Genomic DNA, 23,815 nt, shown 5'->3' with positions numbered 1-23,815 from the left:
TGGACGCTTCTGCTATGGGGCCAACGATTGGTTAAGTGACAGAAAACAGAGAGGGGATAGGTCATTTTTAGGTTTGCAAACTGGAATGAAGGAGGTGTGACAGGGATCTTCAGCTCTTTACACTAACCATTAAGGTGATAAGACCAAGACAAAGTTAGGCAAATAAATAAGATATGGGAAAAACACAGAAAATCTATAAAGAACTTTAGGTTATCGGCAAATCACAGCAACCTTTTGATATATATTTACTGTGTATATAGTTTATTTTTCTTTTGGATCAGAATCACAACAGTAATTCTTATGCATCCATTGTTTAGTATTTATTGCAAGTTGTAGAAAAGATTAGGGAGGGGATTAATTAATCACCAAACATTTGACAGAGAAGGAAACAATACAGCAGATCACCATTTTACACAATTAATAAGTTTTAAAAAAACACTTCAAAAGGAACTAGGTCCCTGATGCTAAAGGCCAACTGAAGGCCACAAGTCAATTTTCATCTCATGGCAGACATAAAATGCTGGAGTAACTCAGCGGGACAGGAAGCATCTCTGGAGAGAAGGCATGGCTGGCGTTTCAGGTTGAGACCCTTCTTCAGACATCTCATGGCACATTGGCAAGTGGGAGGTAATTTTTGATGGTCAGATAATAAATCTGCTTAAATCTACTCTGAAATGGTACCAGACATACTCAAGTGGAGCCAGTTTCTTCAAAATAACAAAGCATGGCAAAAGCAAATCCTGTCAAGCACTTCATACTCCGAGACTCATTGCATGGGGCTCCGCGAATAGAACCATCAGCTCAGGAACTCTCATTTGAAAAATCAATATTCCCAATCTCTCTATTCTGTTGAAACTGAAGTTATCTCTTTTGAGCAAATGCAGATCTCTCGAGACACCTGAAAAATATATTAAAATTATATAACATTCTAGCTTACCTTGAAAACAATTATTGAAAAAAATTATTTGTCTGCATTCTGGTATTATTCCTTATCTTTTCATAAATAAAGTTCCAGTTTTTAGTGTCCTGTTTACTTCTTTTCTTTTCGTTATTTTCTTTTTTTATTCTTTGATTTTTTTGGCTCGCAGTGCAACTGTTTCTGTGACTTGCCTTTCAAATTTTTCTTTCACATCTCTTGTTATTGAGAAATGTGGAGACCACATGGGGTGATTCAAGTGGAGATTGGTAACAATCTAGCTAGAGTTGCTTAAAAACCTGAGGTGGCTTGGATGGGTCAAGTTAGGCTGATGTGTTGCAACTCAGAAGCCAATGAAGTAAAAAGCAAGACATTTATTGTTGCAGCTGTACATCTGTTTTCACGTCCAGTGATGTATTTTTTCCCTCCCGATTCACTGGAATTTAGAAGGATGAGGGGGGATCTTATTGAAACATATAAGATAATTAGGGGATTGGACACATTAGAGGCAGGAAACATGTTCCCAATGTTGGGGGAGTCCAGAACAAGGGGCCACAGTTTAAGAATAAGGAGTAGGCCATTTAGAACGGAGATGAGGAAGAACTTTTTCAGTCAGAGAGTGGTGAAGGTGTGGAATTCTCTGCCTCAGAAGGCAGTGGAGGCCAGTTCGTTGGATGCTTTCAAGAGAGAGCTGGATAGAGCTCTTAAGGATAGCAGAGTGAGGGGGTATGGGGAGAAGGCAGGAACGGGGTACTGATTGAGAGTGATCAGCCATGATCGCATTGAATGGCGGTGCTGGCTCGAAGAGCTGAATGGCCTACTCCTGCGTCTATTGTCTATTGTCTATCAAACTCATATGCCCCCCTCCCCTCCCTATCTGTGTAACTCCAGATATCTCTTTACCCTCAAAATCTCCTTGCAGTTTTACATGTCCATTCACCGGCATTAGTATTCTTCCCTGTATTTCCACCCACATATTCCATTTCCCCAACCCAAAATTGCATTACATCTTTAAATGTCACAAGTCAGTTAAATTAGTCACAATTTCTCTTCTCCCTTTGTTCTCAACTGCCTGCTCACACCAGAGTGTTCCAATCTTGATCACGATTTGCTTCTCCACTGTTTGCCAACCTGAACCTGTCCCTCATCTTCCAGATAACGTTTCATATAATCGTGGCATCTCCAAACTCATTTATCTTTGCCAGTAAATCAGTAGTCTGGCTTTGAAAGTACACAAAGAACTGAGCTGTTGATATCTGACAAAGATGACAGATGATGCTCAGGGAAGGCATGGGCAGTCGAATTTCAATGGGATGATAATAATGCAGGTTATACAACAGGGAATCACTATGTTCCACAAGATTAGTGCTTAGCTGACAGATGAGAAAATTATCTCCCACCCTCCACTGCAGCATCATGGTGCTGGCACTGCAATCAGTAAGGTTTAAGAGGGAAAGGAGAGGGGCTTTAAATCCCGTGCAGATCAATACGTTCTGTAGGAGTAGCAATAATTCTATTCTGCCTTAGCTTTTACAGATCGGAAAAGGGGGAAATTTGTGCAATTCGATGGCTGTATCCGATTTATGGTATCCCTGAAGCATTGCCAGCAAAATGGCCCCCTGGTAAGTCAGTAAAGGACATTTGCTTCCAGTGAGACGTCATCAATCATTTAGAAGTTGGTTAAACTGCAGCACACAGCTGAAACTATTAAATCACAGCACAGCAGTTCAAACCATTTACAAATGCAGGGATGATAGTTGAAACTGTTTTTTTCTGAAAATTGCTGCTTACTGGGACATGCCCATTCTTCGAGAACTGCAGATGTACAAACAGGCACAAAGTAAAGCACATAGTCTACATGGTTAAGTATTGCTATGTTGATAGACAACTAATTGGTGTTAATTTTACGCTCATCCTTATGATCAATTCCATTGATTTCAGGATAATCAGAAAGAGAATGTAATCAGCAGGTATAATATGATATGTATTCTTGTGCCCAACCACACATGAATGATGTTTTACCCAAAGAACTGAGGATTGTAAGCTGCACACAAGAAAAAATAAATATCACGAGCAATTTTTCTTTATCTGTAATACTGAGTGCAATATAGTCGTACACGTATATTGGGCACACTTTTACTTTTATCCAATTCTAGACCGTGGACCCATTGGGTTCAAATCTCTTCTGCGGGCGTCTCCTGGGGCAACCTTCCCCCAACTGACGATCCTGTGGGCCCAGCAACCTTCTCCAACTGATGAAGCCCGTTGCCGGGCGGGGAGTGTCCCCTGGGGCTGTAGGCGGGCTAGAGATGGGGAGAGGGTGCCACTCACCTCGGCCCGTACCCCCAGCACTGCAACCAAAGCGAGCCGTGGACCCAAAGCCTCTCCTGCATCGGTGTAGCACCCTCCCCTCCCCCATTCCTCCCTTCCCTCACCACTGCCATTCCCCCGGCCACCCCTCTACCCCCCCTACTCCCCACCCTCACTCCTCCCTCCCCTCCTACCCCCTCTCCTTCCCCCTCCCCTCCACTCCCCCCCCTACCCAAACTCCCTCCTCCCCACCCCCATTCTCCCCCTCCCCCTCCCACCCCCTCTCCCTCCCACCCCCTCTCCCCTCCCCACCACCCCCTCTCCCCCTCTTAAAAACGGGCGGCGCTCCCCCCCATGTGGGACGTCACTCTGGGGGTCCTGCCCCCGGCCCACATCATGAGGCCTCCCCTCCCTCATTGGCCGTCACTCGGGCAGGTCCCATTGTGACGTCACACGCTGAACATGGCAAGAAATCGTTTTGATAAGGGAATTTTAAACTTTAAAATCTCTGTAATTTAAAAATTATAAGACCAGTTTGAATGAAACTTGGATAACGTGTGTTCTTAATGAACTGCGACTCTACCAACCTTAAAGTATCACTTTACTTATTATTAATTAACCATATCTATGGTTTCCGTGTTTCCAAACTTCAACTAAAAGATGTGTTATCCTATACCACGGATATGTTATTTTCAATTCAAAACATCTGACTAAATCTATTCACTGGCAGGAGTTATCGTTTCCTCTAAAACCACAACTAATGGTGTTTGCAATTCTTGATTTACAAAATACATAGACCTTCTAAAAAAATCCTGACATTTGAACTCATTCTTTTCAGGAGCTTTTGAACAGACCTGTGGTGCTTGTCACATGAAAGGTGGCTCACGGGTGATTTTCTTCAGCCACTGCACACGAGGATCATACTTTCAGTATTCTTTGAACAAAATAACATGCTGACTCTTTGCTGGTCACTGAAATTCCATCTCAACCAGTTTTCATTCATCCTGCTCAATGATTTAATGAAGAATCAATGAGACTAGTTGTTGTATGACTGAACCATTTAAGTGATAATTCGTGATAATTTCATTTGGCAGCCAATGAAAACTTTCTAATAACTAGTTGGCATGAACTGAAGTCTTAATTTTACAAAAAATCTCCCCTTGTCCAGAGCAGTAGAGGTAAAGAGGTAAATAAGGGAAACAAATTCACTTATTTTCAGAATAATTAATGGGGATTGTAATTCTCTCTTTTGAGAAGGTTGGCATTAAGTGGCACTTTCTTGATGTGTTTATGCAGAGTCAGCTATGAAATACAACGATTTCCCACTTCAGACAAGGGGGGGGGGGGGGGGGGGATCAAAGAATTTAACTAGATTTCAATCTCGTTGCACTTGAGGATAGGCAGACAATACTCCAGTTATCAACATTGACCAAAGTCTGCCATCTATGACTGTACAGAGGATGGTGGAAAGCCAAACAATTGTGTCTCAGGAAACTGAAATATTTTAATGAATTGCATGGCATGAATCAAGTCCTGTACACACATCACTCCTCTAACCTCATCTCCTGCATTTGGGGTGTTCCCAATGTATTCTCCTTTTCATCGGCAAGACCAAGAGTAGACAATAGACAATAGATGCACGAGGAGGCCATTCGGCCCTTCGAACCTTCAATGTGATTATGGCTGATCATTCTCAATCAGTACCCCGTTCCTGCCTTCTCCCCATACCCCCTGACTCCGCTATCCTTAAGAGCTCTATCTAGCTCTCTCTTGAATGCATTCAGAGAATTGGCCTCCACTGCCTTCTGAGGCAGAGAATTCCACAGATTTACAACTCTGACTGAAAAAGGTTTTTCCTCATCTCCATTCTAAATGGCCTACCCCTTATTCTTAAACTGTGGCCCCCGGTTCTGGACTCCCCCAACATTGGGAACATGTTTCCTGCCTTTAATGTGTCCAACCCCTTAATAATCTTATATGTTTCAATAAGATCCCCTCTCATCCTTCTAAATTCCAGTGTATACAAGCCTAGTCGCTCCAGTCTTTCAACTGGAGGTTAACATAGGTTAAGTCCTTCCATTCCGGGAATTAACCTAGTAAACCTACACTGCACGCCCTCAATAGCAAGAATATGCTTCCTCAAACTTGGAGACCAAAACTGCTCACAGTACTCCAGATGCAGTCTCACTAGGGCCCTGTACAACTGCAGAAGGACCTCTTTGCTCCTATACTCAACTCCTCTTGTTATGGCCAACATTCCATTGGCTTTCTTCACTGCCAGCTGTAGCTGCATGCTTCCTTTTAGTGACTGATGCACTAGGACACCCAGATCTCGTTGCAAGTCCCCTTTTCCTAACTTGACATCATTCAGATAATCTGCCTTCCTATTCTTACCACCAAAGTGGATAACCTCACACTTATCCACATTAAACTGCATCTGCCACGCATCCGCCCACTTACACAACCTGTCCAAGTCACCCTGCAACCTCATAGCATCTTCCTCACAGTTCACACTACCACCCAGCTTTGTATCATCTGCAAATTTGCTAATGGTACTTTTAATCCCTTCATCCAAGTCATTAATGTATATTGTAAATAGCTGCGGTCCCAGCACCGAGCCTTGCAGTACCCCACTAGTCACTACCTGCCATTCTGAAAGGGACCCATTTATCCCCACTCTTTCCTTTCTGTCTGCCAACCAATTTTCTATCCATGTCAGTCCCTTATCCCCAATACCATGTGCTCTAATTTTGCCCACTAATCTCCTATGTGGAACCTTGTCAAAGTATTTCTGAAAGTCAAGGTACACCACATCCACTAGCTCTCCCCTGTCCATTTTCCTAGTTACATCCTCAAAAAATGTCAAAAGATTAGTCAAGCATGATTTCCCCTTCGTAAATCCATGCTGACTTGGAACGATCCTGTTAATGATATCCAAATACTCCGCAATTTTGTCTTTTATAATTGACTCCAGCATCTTCCCCACCACTGATGTCAGACTAACTGGTCTATAATTTCCTGTTTTCTCTCTCCCTCCTTTCTTAAAAAGTGGGATTACATTAGCTACCCTCCAATCCACAGGAGCTGATCCTGAATCTATAGAACATTGGAAAATGATCACCAATGCGTGCACAATTTCTAGAGCCACCTCCTTAAGTACCCTGGTATGCAGACCACCAGGCCCTGGGGATTTATCAGCCTTCAGTCCCATCAGTCTACCCAACACCATTTCCTGCCTAATGTGAATTTCCTTCAGTTCCTCCGTCACCTAGGATCTCTGGCCACTAGAACATTTGGGAGATTGTGTGTATCTTCCTCAGTGAAGACAGATTCAAAGTAACGGTTCAACTCTTCTGCCATTTCCTTGTTCCCCATAATAAATTCCCCAGCTTCTGTCTTCAAGGGACCCACATTTGCCTTGACTATTTTTTCCTTTTCACATATCTAAAAAAGCTTTTACTATCCTCCTGTATATTATTGGCTAGTTTACCCTCGTACCTGATCTTTTCTCCCCGTATTGCCTTTTTAGTTATCTTCTGTTGCTCTTTAAAAGAGTCCCAATCCTCTGGCTTCCCACTCTTCTTTGCTTTGTTGTACTTCTTCTCTTTTATGTTTATGCTGTCCTTGACTTCCCTTGTCAGCCACGGGTGTCTCTTACTTCCCTTAAAATCTTTCCTCCTCTTTGGGATAAATTGATCCTGCAACTTCTGCTTTATTCCCAGGAATACCTGCCTTTGATGTTCCACTGTCTTCCCTGCTTGGTCCTCTCTCCAGTCAAATCTGGCCAGCTCCTGCCTCATTCCTCTGTAATCCCCTTTGTTATACTGTAATACTGACACTTCCGATTTTCCGTTCTCCCTCTCAATTTGTAGATTAAAACTTATCATATTATGATCACTGCCTCCTAATGGCTCTTTTACCTTGAGTTCCCTTATCAAATCAGGTTGATTACACAACACTAAATCCTGAAATGCCATCTCCCTGGTAGGCTCCAGTACAAGCCGTTCTAAGAATCCATCTCGGAGGCACTCCACAAACTCCCTTTCCTGGGGTCCATTACCAACATGATTTTCCCAGTCTACCTGCATGTTGAAATCTCCCATAACCACCGTAGCATTACATTTGCGACATGCCAATTTTAGCTCCTGATTCAACTTGCACCCTATGTCGAGGCTACTGTTTGGGGGCCTGTAGATAACTCCCATTAGGGTCTTTTTACCCTTACAATTCCTAATTTCTATCCATACTGATTCTACATCTCCTGATTCTATGTCACCCCTTGCAAGGGAGTGAATATCATTCCTTACCAACAGAGCGACCCCACCCCCTCTGCCCACCTGTCTGTCTTTTCGATAGGTCGTATAACCCTGAATATTCAGTTCCCAACCCTGGTCCTCTTGTAGCCATGTTTCTGTAATTCCCACAACATCATACTTGCCAATGTCTAACTGAGCCTCAAGCTCATCCACTTTATTTTTTATACTTCGCGCATTTAAATACAACACTTTAACTTCGGTATTCACCTCCCCTCTCACACCGGTCACCTGAACTTACCCTCTTATCCCATCCAGAACTTTCCTTCCCATTTATTTGAGAGTCCTTTGCAATTTCTCCTGTATTCGATTCCCCTTTAACTCCATCTTCATATTCCCAATTTGTCAACCCCTCCCCCCCACTACTTAGTTTAAAGCCACACTTGTAGCACTAGCAAACCTACCTGCCAGAATGTTGGTCCCCCTGCTGTTAATGTGTAACCCGTCCCTTTCGTACAGGTCACCCCTACCCCAGAAGAGATCCCAGCGGTCTAGAAATCTTAATCCCTGCTCCAACTACTCAGCCATACATTCATATCCCCGATCTCTCTGTTCCTGCCCTGACCAGCACGAGGTACAGGTAGCAGTCCAGAGATAACCACCTTCGACGTCCTATTTCTCAGTCTTCTTCCTAACTCTCTAAACTCACGTCGCAGTATCTCCTTCCTCTTCTTCCCGACATCGTTCGTGCCCACGTGCACAACTACTTCCGGTTGATCACCTTTCCTCGCTAGGATGTTCTGAAGCCGGTCTGTGATGTCTTGAACCCTGGCTCCAGGGAGGCAACAGACCATCCTCGAGTTCCTGCCGCCACAGAATCTACTGTCCGTACCTCAGACAATGGAGTCACCGACTACTATGGCTCTTCCCGACTTCGGTCTTCCCGGTCGAGTCTCCCTGCCTGGATTAGAGCCACCGACCTGTCCCTCACTCGGACTGGAAGCATCTTCTGCCCCGACAGCTCCCAAGAGGGTGTACCTGTTTGCAATAGGCACAGCCACCGGGGTCTCCTGTAGTCCACGTTCGCTCCCCTTTGAAACGGTCTCCCACCTTTGCTCGACCTGGACCCTTGGCGTGACAGCGTCGCAGTAGGTCCTGTCCAGTAAACTCTCGCATTCCCGGATGGCCCTGAGGTCATCCAGCCACTTTTCCAACTCCGCCACACGTCCATTCAGGAGCTGCACCTGGACACAGTTCTTGCAGGTGTAGCTCCCAGAAGTTCCAGCGGTGTCCCTACCTTCCCACATCCTGCAGGAAACACACTGCACCAACTTGCCCGCCATTACTTTAGTGTCAAAAACAATTCAAGCCCAAAAACAAGTGTATCCTCCTCACCTCAGCCTCCTCGCCGAAGATTCGCAGCCAAAGACGTGCACTTTTCTCACGGGGCACTTGCAGCCAAGATTCACAGCCAAAGACGTACACTTTTCTCACGGGGCACTTCCCTCAACAGGGCCGCACCCCTTGTGCAAGCCTTGTTTATATCAGTCACTAAATTGACTAGCCAATTTACCAAACTTCTAATTTAATTGATCAGCCAATCCCTGCACTCACTCCTATCCTGCCTTCCTCTGACTAGCTGGGAGGTGTGCGCTTCACTGAATGCCTGCTAGCGTCCCTTTGGCACTCTTTTTTAAACGGACTTTTACCTGCAATTCACACTTACTTACTTTCAGCCAACAGTTGTCCTTGCAGCTGCTGCTGCTCTCCCGACCTTTACTGAATGACTGCTAGAGTCCCTTTGGCACTCTTTTTTAAACGGACTTTAACCTGCAATTCACACTTACTTACTTTCAGCCAACGGTCGTCCTTGCTGCTGCTCTCCTGACCTTTACTGAATGACTGCTAGCGCCCCTTTGGCGCTCTTTTTTAAACGGACTTTTACCTGCAATTCACACTTACTTACTTTCAGCCAGGGTCATCTTTCTGCATCCTTGCTGAACACTCGCATTCGGTCTGTCACAGCCAGCTGGATCTCGAAGTTGCTGACCATTGTAACTCCCCTTCTCATTCTCTTTCTGCCCTGGGCCTCCTCCATTGCTACAGTGAGGCTACATGCAAACTGGAGGAACAGCACCTCTTATTCTGTTTTTGTAGGTTACAACCTAATGGCATTAGAAACATAGAAAATAGGTGCAGGAGGAGGCCATTCGGCCCTTCGAGCCTGCACCACCATTCATTGTGATCATGACTGATCATCTACAATCAGTAACCCGTGCCTGCCTTCTCCCCATATCCCTTGATTCCGCTAGCCCCTAGAGCTCGATCTAACTCTCTTTTAAATTCATCCAGTGAATTGGCCTCCACTGCGGCAGACAATTCCACTAATTCACAACTCTCTGGGTGAAAAAGTTCCTTCTCACCCCAGTTTTAAATGGCCTCCCCTTTATTCTAAGACTGTGGCCCCTGGTTCTGGTCCCCCAACATTGGGAACATTTTTCCTGCATCTAGCATGTCAACTTCAGTGGCTGGTGTACAACACCCAGGTCTTGCTGCACTTGCCCCTTACCTAACCTGACATCATTGAGATAATAATCTGCCTCCTTGTTTTTGCTGCCAAAGTGGATAACCTCACATTTATCTACATTATACTGCATCTGCCATGCATCAGCCCACTCACTCAACCAGTCCAGGTCACCCTGCAACCTCCTAACATCCTCTTCGCAGTTCACACCGCCACCCAGCTTTGTGTCATCTGCAAACTTGCTAGTGTTACTTCTAATTCCTTCATCCAAATCATTAATATATATGGTAAACAGTTGTGGCCCCAACAGTTGCGGCCCCAATTAATATTGAATTCTCTAATTTAGGTAATGAACCTACAAACACCATTCCCCTTTTCTCCCCATCCCCCACCCCCTGTCATCTTCCACCTAAATTCCTTCCTCTGGCTTCAGAATTCTCACCTCTTCTTTCCTTATCTCCTTCTTTCTTTTGTCCAACCATCTGACAATCAAAAATACCACCTCACCTGTGTCCACCTGTCACTTTCCATGCTTCTCTTCCCCCCCCCCCCCCACCCACCCACCAACACTCCACCACAATCAGTCTGAAGAGGGGTCCTAAACCCAAACATCACTTCTTCACTTTCTCCAGAAATGCTGCCTAACATCTTGAGTTCTCCAACACTTGTGTCTTTTTTGTTAAACCATCATCTGCAGTTCTATGTATGCCCATCACGCCTGTGTTTGCTGAACTACAATGTCTCCACTCCAGCCACATGTTGGTTTTAAAGTTCTCCCTCTTATTTACAACTCCATCCATGACCTTACTTCTCCTCACGCCGTACAATTCGAGATCTCTGCGGTTTCGCAAACCTAGGACTTACCCCTTCCCCGATTTCCAGCACTCCACCATTGGTCAGTCGGCCAGACCCTAACCTCCGGATCTACCTTCCTATATCTGTTGTCTCTTTAACTGTTTGGGCAACTTCAAGATGCTCCTTAAAATATTAATAAAATCTTTTGTCGACTTGATTTAATATCTTCTTTGGGGATCTGGTGTTAAATGTTGTTCAAGGGTGGCACAGTGGTGCTGCTGGACAGCACCAGGGATCCAGCTTCAACCCTGACTCCGGGTGCTGTCTGTGTGGAGTTTGCATGTTCTCCCTGTAACCGCGTGGGTTTTCTCTGGGTGTTCTGGTTTCCTCCCACATCCCAAAGACATGTAGGTTTGTCGGTTAATTTGCTTCTGTAAATTGCCCCCCTTGTATGTAGAAAGTGGATGTGCAAGTGGGATAACATAGAACTAGTGAGAATAGGTGACTAGTGTGAATGGTTGGCATGGACTTGGTGGGCTGAAACGCTTGTCTCCATTCTGTATCTCTAAACTAAACTAAACTTAACTAAACTAAACTAAACCAAAGGGAAATTTTATTATGTTGATATAAATGCAGGTTGACACAAACTACTCGTATCCAAGAACTACAAAGATTTTTGAAAAGTAATGCTAAACCCGCAACATCTACAAAATATAAATATCCTTATTTTCCGTAGCTGCGATCCAATGCCAAGCTCGACAAAGAATCGAGAAAACAATAGAGATTGTCCTGACTGGTGCCGTGCCTGGTTCTGCACAAACAGCAATAATGGAGGATGAAACTACCACTTCTTGTTCTTGTGAACACGAGGAGATTCAGAAAACCAACAGTAAGTTACAGAGTTCAACAAAACAATCTTCTGTCTGTTTTCTTCCCCTCATTACAAAAAAGAGCCAGACATCGCTTGGCATCTCATGGAAATGTTAATGTTTTCCATTTAACTCACTTTTTTTACTAGCTGTTTAATTATGAAAATACTTAACAAAATTCTAAGTAATTCAGATTGCTAATAATGCTTTGTAAGTCTATCAAGACAAATATTCCTCTTTGGAAAAAAATGAGATTTGGAAGTACATCAATGATGGTTATTTTCATAATGTTGGATTGAAACACAATGAAATTTATAAAATTCACTGGATTTGTGGGGTTTTAATTCTCACTGACGGTTGCGTTACTCAAGGGAGTACCCAGTATAATCTATGGTGTGCCCACTGAGCTATGAGATGTCAATGACAAAGCCCTGTTCATTCATTGCAATTGCTCATCAGCACAAATAAATAATAGGCTTATGAACTTTCTACTATTTAGTGCCATGGTCCATAAGTACCTGCTACGACAATCTGGGTGATCCATTTAATTTCACAAGAATCGTCCATTGCCCCCTTCACAATCCAGCCGACTGTCTTGATAATCAATACACTTGGGTGCAGTAGCTTTGAGATATCCATACAGAGTTATCGGTTTCCTCAGTCGTGGCAAAACTGTGAGGATCCAAAAGCACAATGCAATATTTCAATCCAATTCCATTGGGAAACTATTTGATTTGCAAATTCATAAAATACTCTAAAATTAATCGGCGCTCCCAAAAGTAATCCAGCATAGCAACATGTTAATGTATACATTCAATTACATCTGTATAGACAAATGCAACACTAATAGATACAAGCGTACAAAGAGAGAATAACAACATCTTCACTTCAATAACATCACTACCTGACATACATAGCAAAGTAAGACTAATGTGCACATTCAATTACTTATATTGTGTCCGCAATTACATCTCCTCGACGTCAGCCCTTGAACAACCACCTAAAAAAAAGTCTAAATGTTCACACAATCCACATGGTCACCCTTACCACACTTGGACTGCACCTGTTTGAAGGTGAAAATTATTTGCTAATCTTCAGCATGGATAAGTAGAATTTTTCACCAAAGAGTAAATACAGAACTTGGCATCAATATGTACACTTAGTTATTGTATTAGGGCATTATCTTTACTAGCTTTCTCCTATTAATATAACCATATAACCATATAACATCTACAGCACGGAAACAGGCCCGTTCGGCCCTACCAGTCCACGCCGACCACTCTCCCTGACCTAGTCTCATCTACCTGCACTCAGACCATAACTCTCTAATCCCCTCTTATCCATATACCTATCCAATTTACTCTTAAATAATAAAATCGAGCCTGCCTCCACCACTTCCACCGGAAGCCCATTCCATACAGCCACCACCCTCTGAGTAAAGATGTTACCCCTCATGTTACCCCTAAACTTTTGTCCCTCAATTCTGAAGCTATGTCCCCTTGTTGGAATCTTCCCCACTCTCAAAGGGAAAAGCCTACCCACGTCAACTCTGTCCGTCCCTCTCAAAATTTTAAAAACCTCTATCAAGCCCCCCCTCAACCTTCTACGCTCCAAAGAATAAAGACCCAACCTGCTCAACCTCTCTCTGTAGCTTAAGTGCTGAAACCCAGGCAACATTCTAGTAAATCTCCTCTGTACCCTCTCCATTTTGTCGACATCCTTCCTATAATTTGGCGACCAGAACTGCACACCATACTCCAGATTCGGCCTCACCAATGTCCTGTACAATTTTAACATTACATCCCAACTTCTATACTCGATGCTCTGATTTATAATGGCAAGCATACCAATCGCCTTCTTCACCACCCTATCCACATGAGATTCCACCTTCAGGGAACAATGCACAGTTATTCCCAGATCCCTCTGTTCCACTGCATTCCTCAATTCCCTACCATTTACCCTGTACGTCCTATTTTGATTTGTCCTACCAAAATGCAGCACCTCACACTTATCAGCATTAAACTCCATCTGCCATCTTTCAGCCCACCCTTCCAAAAGGCCCAAGTCTCTCTGTAGACTTTGAAACTCTACTTCATTATTAACTACACCACCTATCTTAGTATCATCTGCATATTTACTAATCCAATTTGCCACACCATCATCCAGATCATTAATGTAAATGACAAACAACAGTGGACCCAACACAGATCCTTGGGGTACTCCACTAGACACTGGCCTCCAACCTGACATACAATTGTCAACCATTACCCTCTGGTATCTCCCATTCAGCCATTGTTGAATCCATCTTGCAACCTCACTATTAATACCCAACAATTTAACCTTCTTAATCAACCTTCCATGTGGAACCTTGTCAAATGCCTTACTGAAGTCCATATAGACAACATCCACAGCCTTGCCCTTATCAATTTCCCTGGTAACCTCTTCAAAAAATTCAAGAAGATTAGTCAAACATGACCTTCCAGGCACAAATCCATGTTGACTGTTTCTAATCAGGCCTTGTTTATCCAAATAATTATATATATTGTCCCTAAGTATCTTTTCCATTAATTTTCCCACCACAGACGTCAAACTAACAGGTCTATAATTGCTAGGTTTACTTTTAGAACCTTTTTTAAACAAAGGCACAACATGGGCAATGCGCCAATCTTCCGGCACCATCCCCGTTTCTAATGACGTTTGAAATATTTCCGTCATAGCCCCTGCTATTTCTGCACTAACTTCCCTCAATGTCCTAGGGAATATCCTATCAGGACCTAGAGACTTATCCACTTTTATATTTTTCAAAAGTGTCCGTACCTCCTCTCCTTTAATCCTCATAATTTCCATCACTACTCTACTTGTTTCGCTTACCTCACATAATTCAATATCCTTCTCCTCGGTGAATACCGAAGAAAAGAAATTGTTTAATATCTCCCCCATTTCTTCCGGCTCAGCACATAGCTGTCCACTCTGACTCTCTAATGGACCAATTTTATCCCTCGCTATCCTTTTGCTATTGACATATCTGTAGAACCCCTTGGGGTTTACTTTTACATTACTTGCCAAAGCAGCCTCATGTCTTTTTTTTGCTTTTCTAATTTCCTTCTTAAGATTCCTTTTACATTCTTTATATTCCTCAAGAACCTCATTTACTCCCTGCCGCTTATATTTATTGTATAATTCCCTCTTTTTCCGAACCAAGTCTCTTTCAAATTATTATTCTTTCCTTTCCACCGAACAGGGACATAAAGACTCTGTACTCTCAAAATTTCACCTTTATATATCCTCCATTTCTCTATTATATCCTTTTCATAAAACAAAAAGTTCCATTTCACTCCTTTTAAATCCCTTCTCATCTCCTCAAAATTAGCCTTTCTCCAATCCAAAATCTCAACCCTTTGACCTTCTCCATAATTATATTGAAACTAATGGCATTGTGATCACTAGACCCAAAGTGCTCCTCAACACATACCTCCGTCACCTGACCCGTCTCATTTCCTAACAGGAGGTCCAACACTACCCCTTCTCTGGTAGGTACCTCTACGTATTGCTGCAAAAAACTATCCTGCACACATTTTACAAACTCCAAACCATCCAGCCCTTTAACAGAATGTGATTAGGGATAGTTGTTTTGCAGTAATGTGCATTATTTATACCATAAAATAATTGGGTTAATATTATTGAGGCAGACCTTCCACCCCAGTACGATTTCCAAGAGTTGCTGTGTATTCCTACAGAAGTTCCAGTTTTCTGCACGTTTGTCAGTCTAACTTGACAGAAGCATCTTTCTTTCCTGTCCCCCCAGCTTCTGGCTGCACTGTGCTACTCCAATGGCTCAGGGCATGATGATCTTCAATCACTTTCCCAGCTCTCAGGCTGCATCCAAATGAATGGGAAACATAGCCTCCGTTTTTATGATTTGTCCAAATTAGTTTAAATGATATTATTTTTAGTGGGTGGGCAGTTACATTCTTCTTGAATGTTATTTTTTTTAAACATATAGGTTTTTAAATAATTCAAGTCAAGGGTGTTTAATTGTCAAATACACCAGGAATGGAACAATGACATTCTTACTTGCTGCAGTTTTATGGGCACATTAACTCACCCCGCTACAAATCAATAAACTATAAACAATAATCTAATAAATTATCAGTGATATAAAGTAACCCAACCATAATAGTACAAGATGAAATACATGGTGTAACCGTATACAAAGGCCATCATGTCTTGATGCTGGGTTGTTCTTAGTATTATGAGGATTAAAGAAGAGGAGGTACGGACACTTTTGAAAAATATAAAAGTGGATAAGTCTCCAGGTCCTGATAGGATATTACCTAGGACATTGAGGGAAGTTAGTGCAGAAATAGCAGGGGCTATGACGGAAATATTTCAAACGTCATTAGAAACGGGGATGGTGCCGGAAGATTGGCGCATTGCGCATGTTGTGCCTTTGTTTAAAAAAGGTTCTAAAAGTAAACCTAGCAATTATAGACCTATTAGTTTGACGTCTGTGGTGGGAAAATTAATGGAAAAGATACTTAGGGACAATATATATAGTTATTTGGACAAACAAGGCCTGATTAGAAACAGTCAACATGGATTTGTGCCTGGAAGGTCATGTTTGACTAATCTTCTTGAATTTTTTGAAGAGGTTACCAGGGAAATTGATAAGGGCAAGGCTGTGGATGTTGTCTATATGGACTTCAGTAAGGCATTTGACAAGGTTCCACATGGAAGGTTGATTAAGAAGGTTAAATCGTTGGGTATTAATAGTGAGGTTGCAAGATGGATTCAACAATGGCTGAATGGGAGATACCAGAGGGTAATGGTTGACAATTGTATGTCAGGTTGGAGGCCAGTGTCTAGTGGAGTGCCCCAGGGATCTGTGTTGGGTCCACTGTTGTTTGTCATTTACATTAATGATCTGGATGATGGTGTGGCAAATTGGATTAGTAAATATGCAGATGATACTAAGATAGGTGGTGTAGTTAGTAATGAAGTAGAGTTTCAAAGTCTACAGAGAGACTTGGGCCTTTTGGAAGAGTGGGCTGAAAGATGGCAGATGGACTTTAATGCTGATAAGCGTGAGGTGCTGCATTTTGGTAGGACAAATCAAAATAGGACGTACAGGGTAAATGGTAGGGAATTGAGGAATGCAGTGGAACAGAGGGATCTGGGAATAACTGTGCATTGTTCCCTGAAGGTGGAATCTCATGTGGATAGGGTGGTGAAGAAGGCATTTGGTATGCTTGCCTTTATAAATCAGAGCATCGAGTATAGAAGTTGGGATGTAATGTTAAAATTGTACAGGGCATTGGTGAGGCCGAATCTGGAGTATGGTGTGCAGTTCTGGTCGCCAAATTATAGGAAAGATGTCGACAAAATGGAGAGGGTACAGAGGAGATTTACTAGAATGTTGCCTGGGTTTCAGCATTTAAGCTACAGAGAGAGGTTGAACAGGTTGGGTCTTTATTCTTTGGAGCGTAGAAGGTTGAGGGGGGACTTGATAGAGGTTTTTAAAATTTTGAGAGGGACGGACAGAGTTGACGTGGGTAGGCTTTTCCCTTTGAGAGTGGGGAAGATTCCAACAAGGGGACATAGCTTCAGAATTGAGGGACAAAAGTTTAGGGGTAACATGAGGGGTAACTTCTTTACTCAGAGGGTGGTGGCTGTATGGAATGGGCTTCCGGTGGAAGTGGTGGAGGCTGGCTCAATTTTATTATTTAAGAGTAAATTGGTAGGTATATGGATAAGAGGGGATTAGAGGGTTATGGTCTGAGTGCAGGTAGATGAGACTAGGTCAGGGAGAGTGGTCGGCGAGGACTGAAAGGGCCGAACGGGCCTGTTTCCATGCTGTAGTTGTTATTATGCAGTGTGGTTGAGGGTTCTAGAGTCTCATGGTTGATGGCTGTTCTTGAGCCTGGAGGCCAACAGTTCCATAGAGTAAAGAATCAAGAGTGGATACACAAGGAACTGTGGTGCTGTTGCCTATTCATACTGATTGTGATCTGCCGATGAGGAAGTCAAGTATCCAGTTGCACAGAGGTGAATGGAAAATCAGTTCCCTGAGTTTGACAAAGTTCGGAGGGGATGACCGTGTTGAACACTGAGTTGTCGTCGAAGAACAACAGTCTAGTGTACAATCTACAGAGCGGTCCCAATCCAATATGTCACTTATCTATTTTCTCCAGAGATGCTGCCTGGCCCGCTGATTTACTCCAGCATTTTGTGCCTATCTTTGGTCATTACATTACACTGTTAAAAGTATTAAATGATTCCAATCTGTAGTTACAGTTAAAATCTGAAAGAATGTGTTTCTATACTAGGAAAAGTAAATTTTCAATGCCATCTCATGTTTGTAATTGTAAGAGTATTTAACTTGAACTAGATGTAACTTTCAGTAGTGAGCTAACTTCATGGGTTTCCATGCTTTTCAATTCTGAGGCAGACAGCAACATGTTCATTTCATGAAATTCAGAGTGGAGCTTTGCATCTTGAATAACAACTTTTGATTTCATGTTTAAGAATTTGTCTGTTTGGTAACAAATTAGCTTCAGTATAGTAAAAAACAGAAAAAGGTTATTTAAAATGAGTTATTGTTGCAGAACTGTTGAAATGTGGATATCGCAGGTCTCTAAATTGCCAAGAGATGATTTCACAGGGACATACCTCACCCGCAGCTCTCCACACTCAGCCTTCCAACCGGAAGGTTTCTCCATTCATTATATGGACCGAATGACAGCATCGGGGAATGTGAGAGGTCATGGTGTCTGTCTCATGGTAAACTCTTTGTGGTGCTCAGACGTGGTGGTTCTGCTGTGGTGAAGTGCCATCACTTCTCCCTCCTGAGGGAATTCATGACCATGGTCTCCATCCCGCCCCAGGCAGACGGTCTTCGAGCGCTAGAGGAGCTACAAACTTTAAACACCAGACATCGTATCCTGACACCTTTCCTGTCATTGCCAGGGACTTCCACAAGGCCAGTGTGAAGAAATCACTTCCTGACCACCACCAGCCTGTATCCTCCAGGTCCAGGGGCAATCTCCTTGAGTAGATCAAAAACACAAAGAAACACTTTCATTCTAAACTGGAGGATGAGACGGACTGCAGCTGCAGCACAGCTTGTACGCCATCATTCTCTATAAGACGAAACCAAGTGGCAGCTCAAGTGGCAGCAAGGCGTCAGTAAGGCGTCAGTCCCCAGATGAGCTGATGCTTTTGATCCTCACGTCAAATGGGAGAACAGTTACTGAAGCCAATATCAGAAGATCCTTCATGCGGGTAAACCTTTGGAAAGTTCCAGCCCCAGTTATGTACTTGGCTATGTTCTTAAATCCTGCATGAACTAACTGGCCAGAGTTTTAGAAGACATCTTCAACCTTTCATTACCGAGGTCTAACATACCCACCTTCTTTAAAAGGGCATCAATAATAGAGGCGCCCAAAAAGAGTAAGGGGCCGTGTCTCAATGACTACCAATTGGTGGTACAAATGCCTGTGGCAAAGTGCTTTGAAAGGTTGGTTATAACTCATATCAACTCCTACTTTAAGCAAGGATATTGACTCTACAATTTGCCTACCATTACAATAGAGCAAGGGGGGATACAAACTTGCTGCCTCTCCACATGGACACTAAGAACATGTACATCAGGCTGTGGTTCATCAACTACAACTCAACGCTCAACACAATCATCCCCTCCAAACATGTTACCAAACTCAGGGAACTGGTTTTCTGCTCATCCCTATGTAACTTGATCCTTGACTCTCTGACCAGCAGACTACAGACAGAGTACGAATTGGCAACAACACTTACTCCTCAATAACCATCAGCACTGGAACACCTGAAGCCTGAAGAAGGGTCCCGCCCCAAAACGTGACGTATCCATGGATGCTGCCTGATCCGCTGTTTTACTCCAGGACTTTGTGTCTTTACATGGTAAACCGGCATCTGAAGTTCTGAGTCTGAGACGGGATTACAAAAAATTGTATCTTTTAAAGCAAGTTAGGGCCTAACTATTAGCAACTGTAGGGCAATTGTTTAATTCATCATTCCTGCTGATTAACTTGTGATGCAGAATGAACAAAACTCATTCTTCTGGCTGTATCCCAGAAACTATATAAACAATATATATTTTTACAGGTCAATGGGTCTTCCTGGCTCTGTAAAAGGCTGCTGTTTTTGTGCTTTTCTCTGTATTTGCACTAAGCATAACATGTTTCAGATTCCAGGAGAATTGTGTTTTGATCATTGGCTCCCTGCAATTGCTCATCTGCATTCAACTCTCTTAATTCATAGCAGAATCACAGAAAACTGAGATGGAATTAATGGTTTTAATACATGCTGGTCTCCTGAAATCTGAACCCGTGAAAGGCTGTGTAAAAGCATCTTATTACATTTTTCATTTTGTGTTGTTCTCGTAAATCCTTAAAATCATTTCTTTTAGACCTTTTGACCAGGGTTGCAATCTGTATAGTGTCTTCTTGAAGCATTCATTTCCTGAATACTCCTGACATTTTGTTCTAGGGATTGTTCTACGTAGGTCTATATCTCAACTTCCCACACAGTGAACTCTAGATTTCAAGTACGTTGCCATGGGGAATTGCCAAGTTGAGGCCAGGCATTTCCTCTTAAAAGGAAATAAATATTTGTATTAATGGTGCCTGCTCTTTTTAGATTGAATTCTTGAAGAAGAATTAAACGGGCTCTGTTACAAAATCAGCAACTTGGGAATTCATCTAAAATTTTCACACCAAACTTAATGATCTTGAAACTGCATTATATTAACTCTTCAACAATTAACACATTCTGACCAATTCCTTTGTGAATTATTACATTAGCCGTTATTTCAATGTTAATTATGTTAACAATTCTTAAAATAAGTGACAAAGGAATTTCGATCCAATGAGTTTTCTATTTCTGCTCAACTTTTCATACTACCAGATTTCACTGCCTAATAATGAGCTTGTCGGCAATTGTAGCATCTTTAATTGGACAGTTGGCAGTGGAACTATCAGAAACATTGTCCTTCATGCCACAAATAACAAGAGGCCGCCAATGGTTTCTGCATGTCTTGGAGTAGTTATGCAGTAACAACAAGGACACAAACTGCCTCAACAACAACCGAGTCCAGGGCGTGCCAAGGCCACTTGGTGTGAAGACCCTTGCAGCTATTGTGCTTTGTAAATGTGGTACTTCAGAGACAGCAACGATCGTCTGCAGCCTGATGTTTGGTTTCGCCTCATTAAAATTATTTTCATCTCTTAAGGTGGTGCATGAGTGACACAGAGGACTACAGTCTTTGCAGCCACCTTATATTTCCACTTAAGTCCCCAGTATATTAGCATGCTACTTCTTATGTCTTATGTCTGTACTCTGGATTTCCTTCCTTTTCTCCTACGCCTGTCATTTTCCATTCATCTTTCCCTATAGAAATTTGGAACATATCAAACAGTATATATCCAGTAAATTATCATTATTGTGCCTGTTTGCTTATGCAATTATATGTCTCTATTAATGACGCCATTGTCAGAGTTGCCTATTTTAATTTATAAATGATGTGGAAATGTTATGATTTTTTTCTATTTGCTCTATACAACAGGACAAAGCATAGGAAATGAATTTTTTTATGAAATTCTGTATGAGACAGAGAAGGTAAGAGTTCAAATGGAGCCAACGGTTGCAATAAGCTTTGTGAAGAAGGAATGGGACACCCAGACTGGCATTGTTCTGCTCGCCTTCAATGTGGTTTTTGCACCATCCACTCCAGTAAAGTAAGTGAATTTTAAAATTGGCACCGTAGAGTAATCATTGCCAATGCAAAATTTGTGAGAAAGATGCGGAAAGCAGTGTTTAAAGGCGTACAAGAGCAATTTGCCTTATTTTTGGTGTTCACTTGTTGGCCACTGGTAAATCAACAAGGATATTCAGAAATTTCTGGCTGAGTTGCTGTCACGGTAACCTTTAAGGCAGTGATATGCAAAACTAAGTGGAGCAAGATTTCAATGGCAAGCATGCATTGTACCAACATATAGTTGGGAGAGGTTTTATGTACGATGCTCTTCAATGCATACATGGACTGAGAGGGGATGTTGTGGCCTCAATGCTGCAGGCCCTTATACTCAACATTATGTTTCGACATGATTTTATTTCCTTTTTCAAGTAGAAGGTTCTTTTAATATGATAGAACCCATTTTGACATTTAATTAGGACTTCTTCTGGTCTTTCTCCATGTACTTGCCAATAAATTTCTAGATCTATAGATTTGAACAGGCTCTTCAAAGTACATTTTGCATCAATTTTGTAGGGCCTTTGTGAATATTGCCTCAAGAATAATCTGGGCCTCATCCAACATGCATTCTGTTCATCAATCACGTGTTACCTTCCCATATTGATCTTGAGTCCAGTTGTTGGCAATGAACATTCTATATTTGAAATTGAATATCCATTCTTGAACAAGAATATCATTTTATTAATTTGCTAATGAATAAAATAGATGCGGGAGTATTTTCTAGATGAAAATGCATTTCTGGCTTACCTTTGAAGTTAAAGTGTTTGTTTCTTCTTGAATATGGCTGGAGCTATATTTATAAATTGAATGATAGATTTGTTAAAGCCTAAAATAATGTAAAAAGTCCAAAATAAGTAAACACCTCAAAATTAATTATGATTTGTGATGATTCACAAAAATAACTGGTAATCATTAAAATTCTGCAGCAGAAAAAACAGTGACAATCAATTATATCTAGAGAAGAACTCTCAAAAATATAAACTAGGCCTCAGCCATGCTGAGCCTTCCCTCTCAGTGATCATGAGTGATCTTTTCGTATTTACTGAACTATTTACAATATCGTGACAAATTGAGGCAACATTTCTGGCTGAATCACAGAGTAGAGCTTATGTTGTTTAAAGTCATCACTCTGAGAAAATGGTAACTAAACATGCTACTTCATAACAACAGAGCCCTCCTGTAGCTCTGCACAGATTGGAACCATCTGTATCAATTACTGTTTTATTAAAAAATAAATTATGTGCACAAAGGCAAGTCAAGTATAAATGATTATTGCCCACATTTACAAATGAAAAAACCTTCCTTATTCTCCAAGATAATCAGTCATGGCCATCTTTTAATATTTGATCACACTTAGGAAATAATCAAATTAGTATTCAGTTACACTTCATTTCAAGGTTATTAATTCTACCATTTCTGTTTTGTGTTATAAATTCACTGTGACCTCTCCCTGCATCATATTCTTATCTGGGATTAGATTGGACAAGATATTAGGAAGCATTTTAAGTCTGTGGAATGTGCCCAGAGGCAAACTCTGTGCTTAATCTTATTAATTGACTATTTTTGGTATGGTTTTGGTGTGTCTGAAAAATTAACCGGCATAATCGTCACAGTGATGATAACATTGGATTGAGGAAGTGGGTCAGTGCCAACTTGCCATTATATCTCGATAAGTTATTGTTAATTCTTGACGCACTTAAGTGTCTTTTTATGTCAGAGTTAGTATTTTCCATTCATTAAAAGACAGTTAAAATGGCAAAGTATCACAATATTTAAAACATGATTGCATTTCATGTATTGCATTTCTAATCATTTTATAATTTTTATTCAGCCAAACAGTGATGCTGAAGGTGCAGTCTGTTACAGGTGGGGTCTGGAAATTCCCATTGCATCTGACTGCCACTGAGCCACAGGTAGACGACATCATCAACATCGAAGCAACTGGGCTGAATAAAGAGTCTATTGTATGCTTTAGGCTTACAAGCCAGACAAGGTATTGTAATACATTCTAATTACTTGCTGTACTCTAGAAGGTTAATATCCCTAATGCTCCACACAAAGCAGACTTTTTATGGTGATATACATACAAAATAAATTAATTTCTGAGTGTACTATCGGCTAGAGTTTGCTTTCAGTAGTGACTGAACGTCAATATGTTTTATTGTATAAACCTTTGCCTGCAGAAATTCTATGGATTTTGTCCTGGAGCTGTGCATGATCAGAGAGCCATTTCTGTACATTATCCCCCTTGGGGAATGAGACTTGCATGAATAGGGAGAGCTACAGCATTTTCCACAACCAACTGAGTTGCAAAATCATCATTGATGAGAATAGAAATAAATGTTAATCAGATGTCAAAAA

The 23,815-nt window shown here is 41.9% G+C and overlaps 1 protein-coding gene across 1 annotated transcript in view; it reads left to right on the top strand.

Annotated features, from left to right (window-relative positions):
• LOC144598635 (cilia- and flagella-associated protein 47-like) overlaps positions 1-23,815 on the top strand; it is a 426,611-nt gene that overhangs the window by 358,891 nt on the left and 43,905 nt on the right. The window contains exons 60-63 of the mRNA XM_078408845.1: positions 2,444-2,538; positions 11,535-11,687; positions 21,266-21,437; positions 23,286-23,447. Of these exons, the coding sequence (XP_078264971.1) occupies positions 2,444-2,538; positions 11,535-11,687; positions 21,266-21,437; positions 23,286-23,447 (582 nt within the window). The remainder of the gene's footprint in view (positions 1-2,443; positions 2,539-11,534; positions 11,688-21,265; positions 21,438-23,285; positions 23,448-23,815) is intronic.

This window comes from Rhinoraja longicauda, chromosome 12 (assembly GCF_053455715.1).
Source record: "Rhinoraja longicauda isolate Sanriku21f chromosome 12, sRhiLon1.1, whole genome shotgun sequence".
NCBI classification, from domain to species: domain Eukaryota; kingdom Metazoa; phylum Chordata; class Chondrichthyes; order Rajiformes; family Arhynchobatidae; genus Rhinoraja; species Rhinoraja longicauda.
Note: the sequence above shows the minus strand (reverse complement) of the source record. Positions and strands in the feature narration are given on the sequence as shown.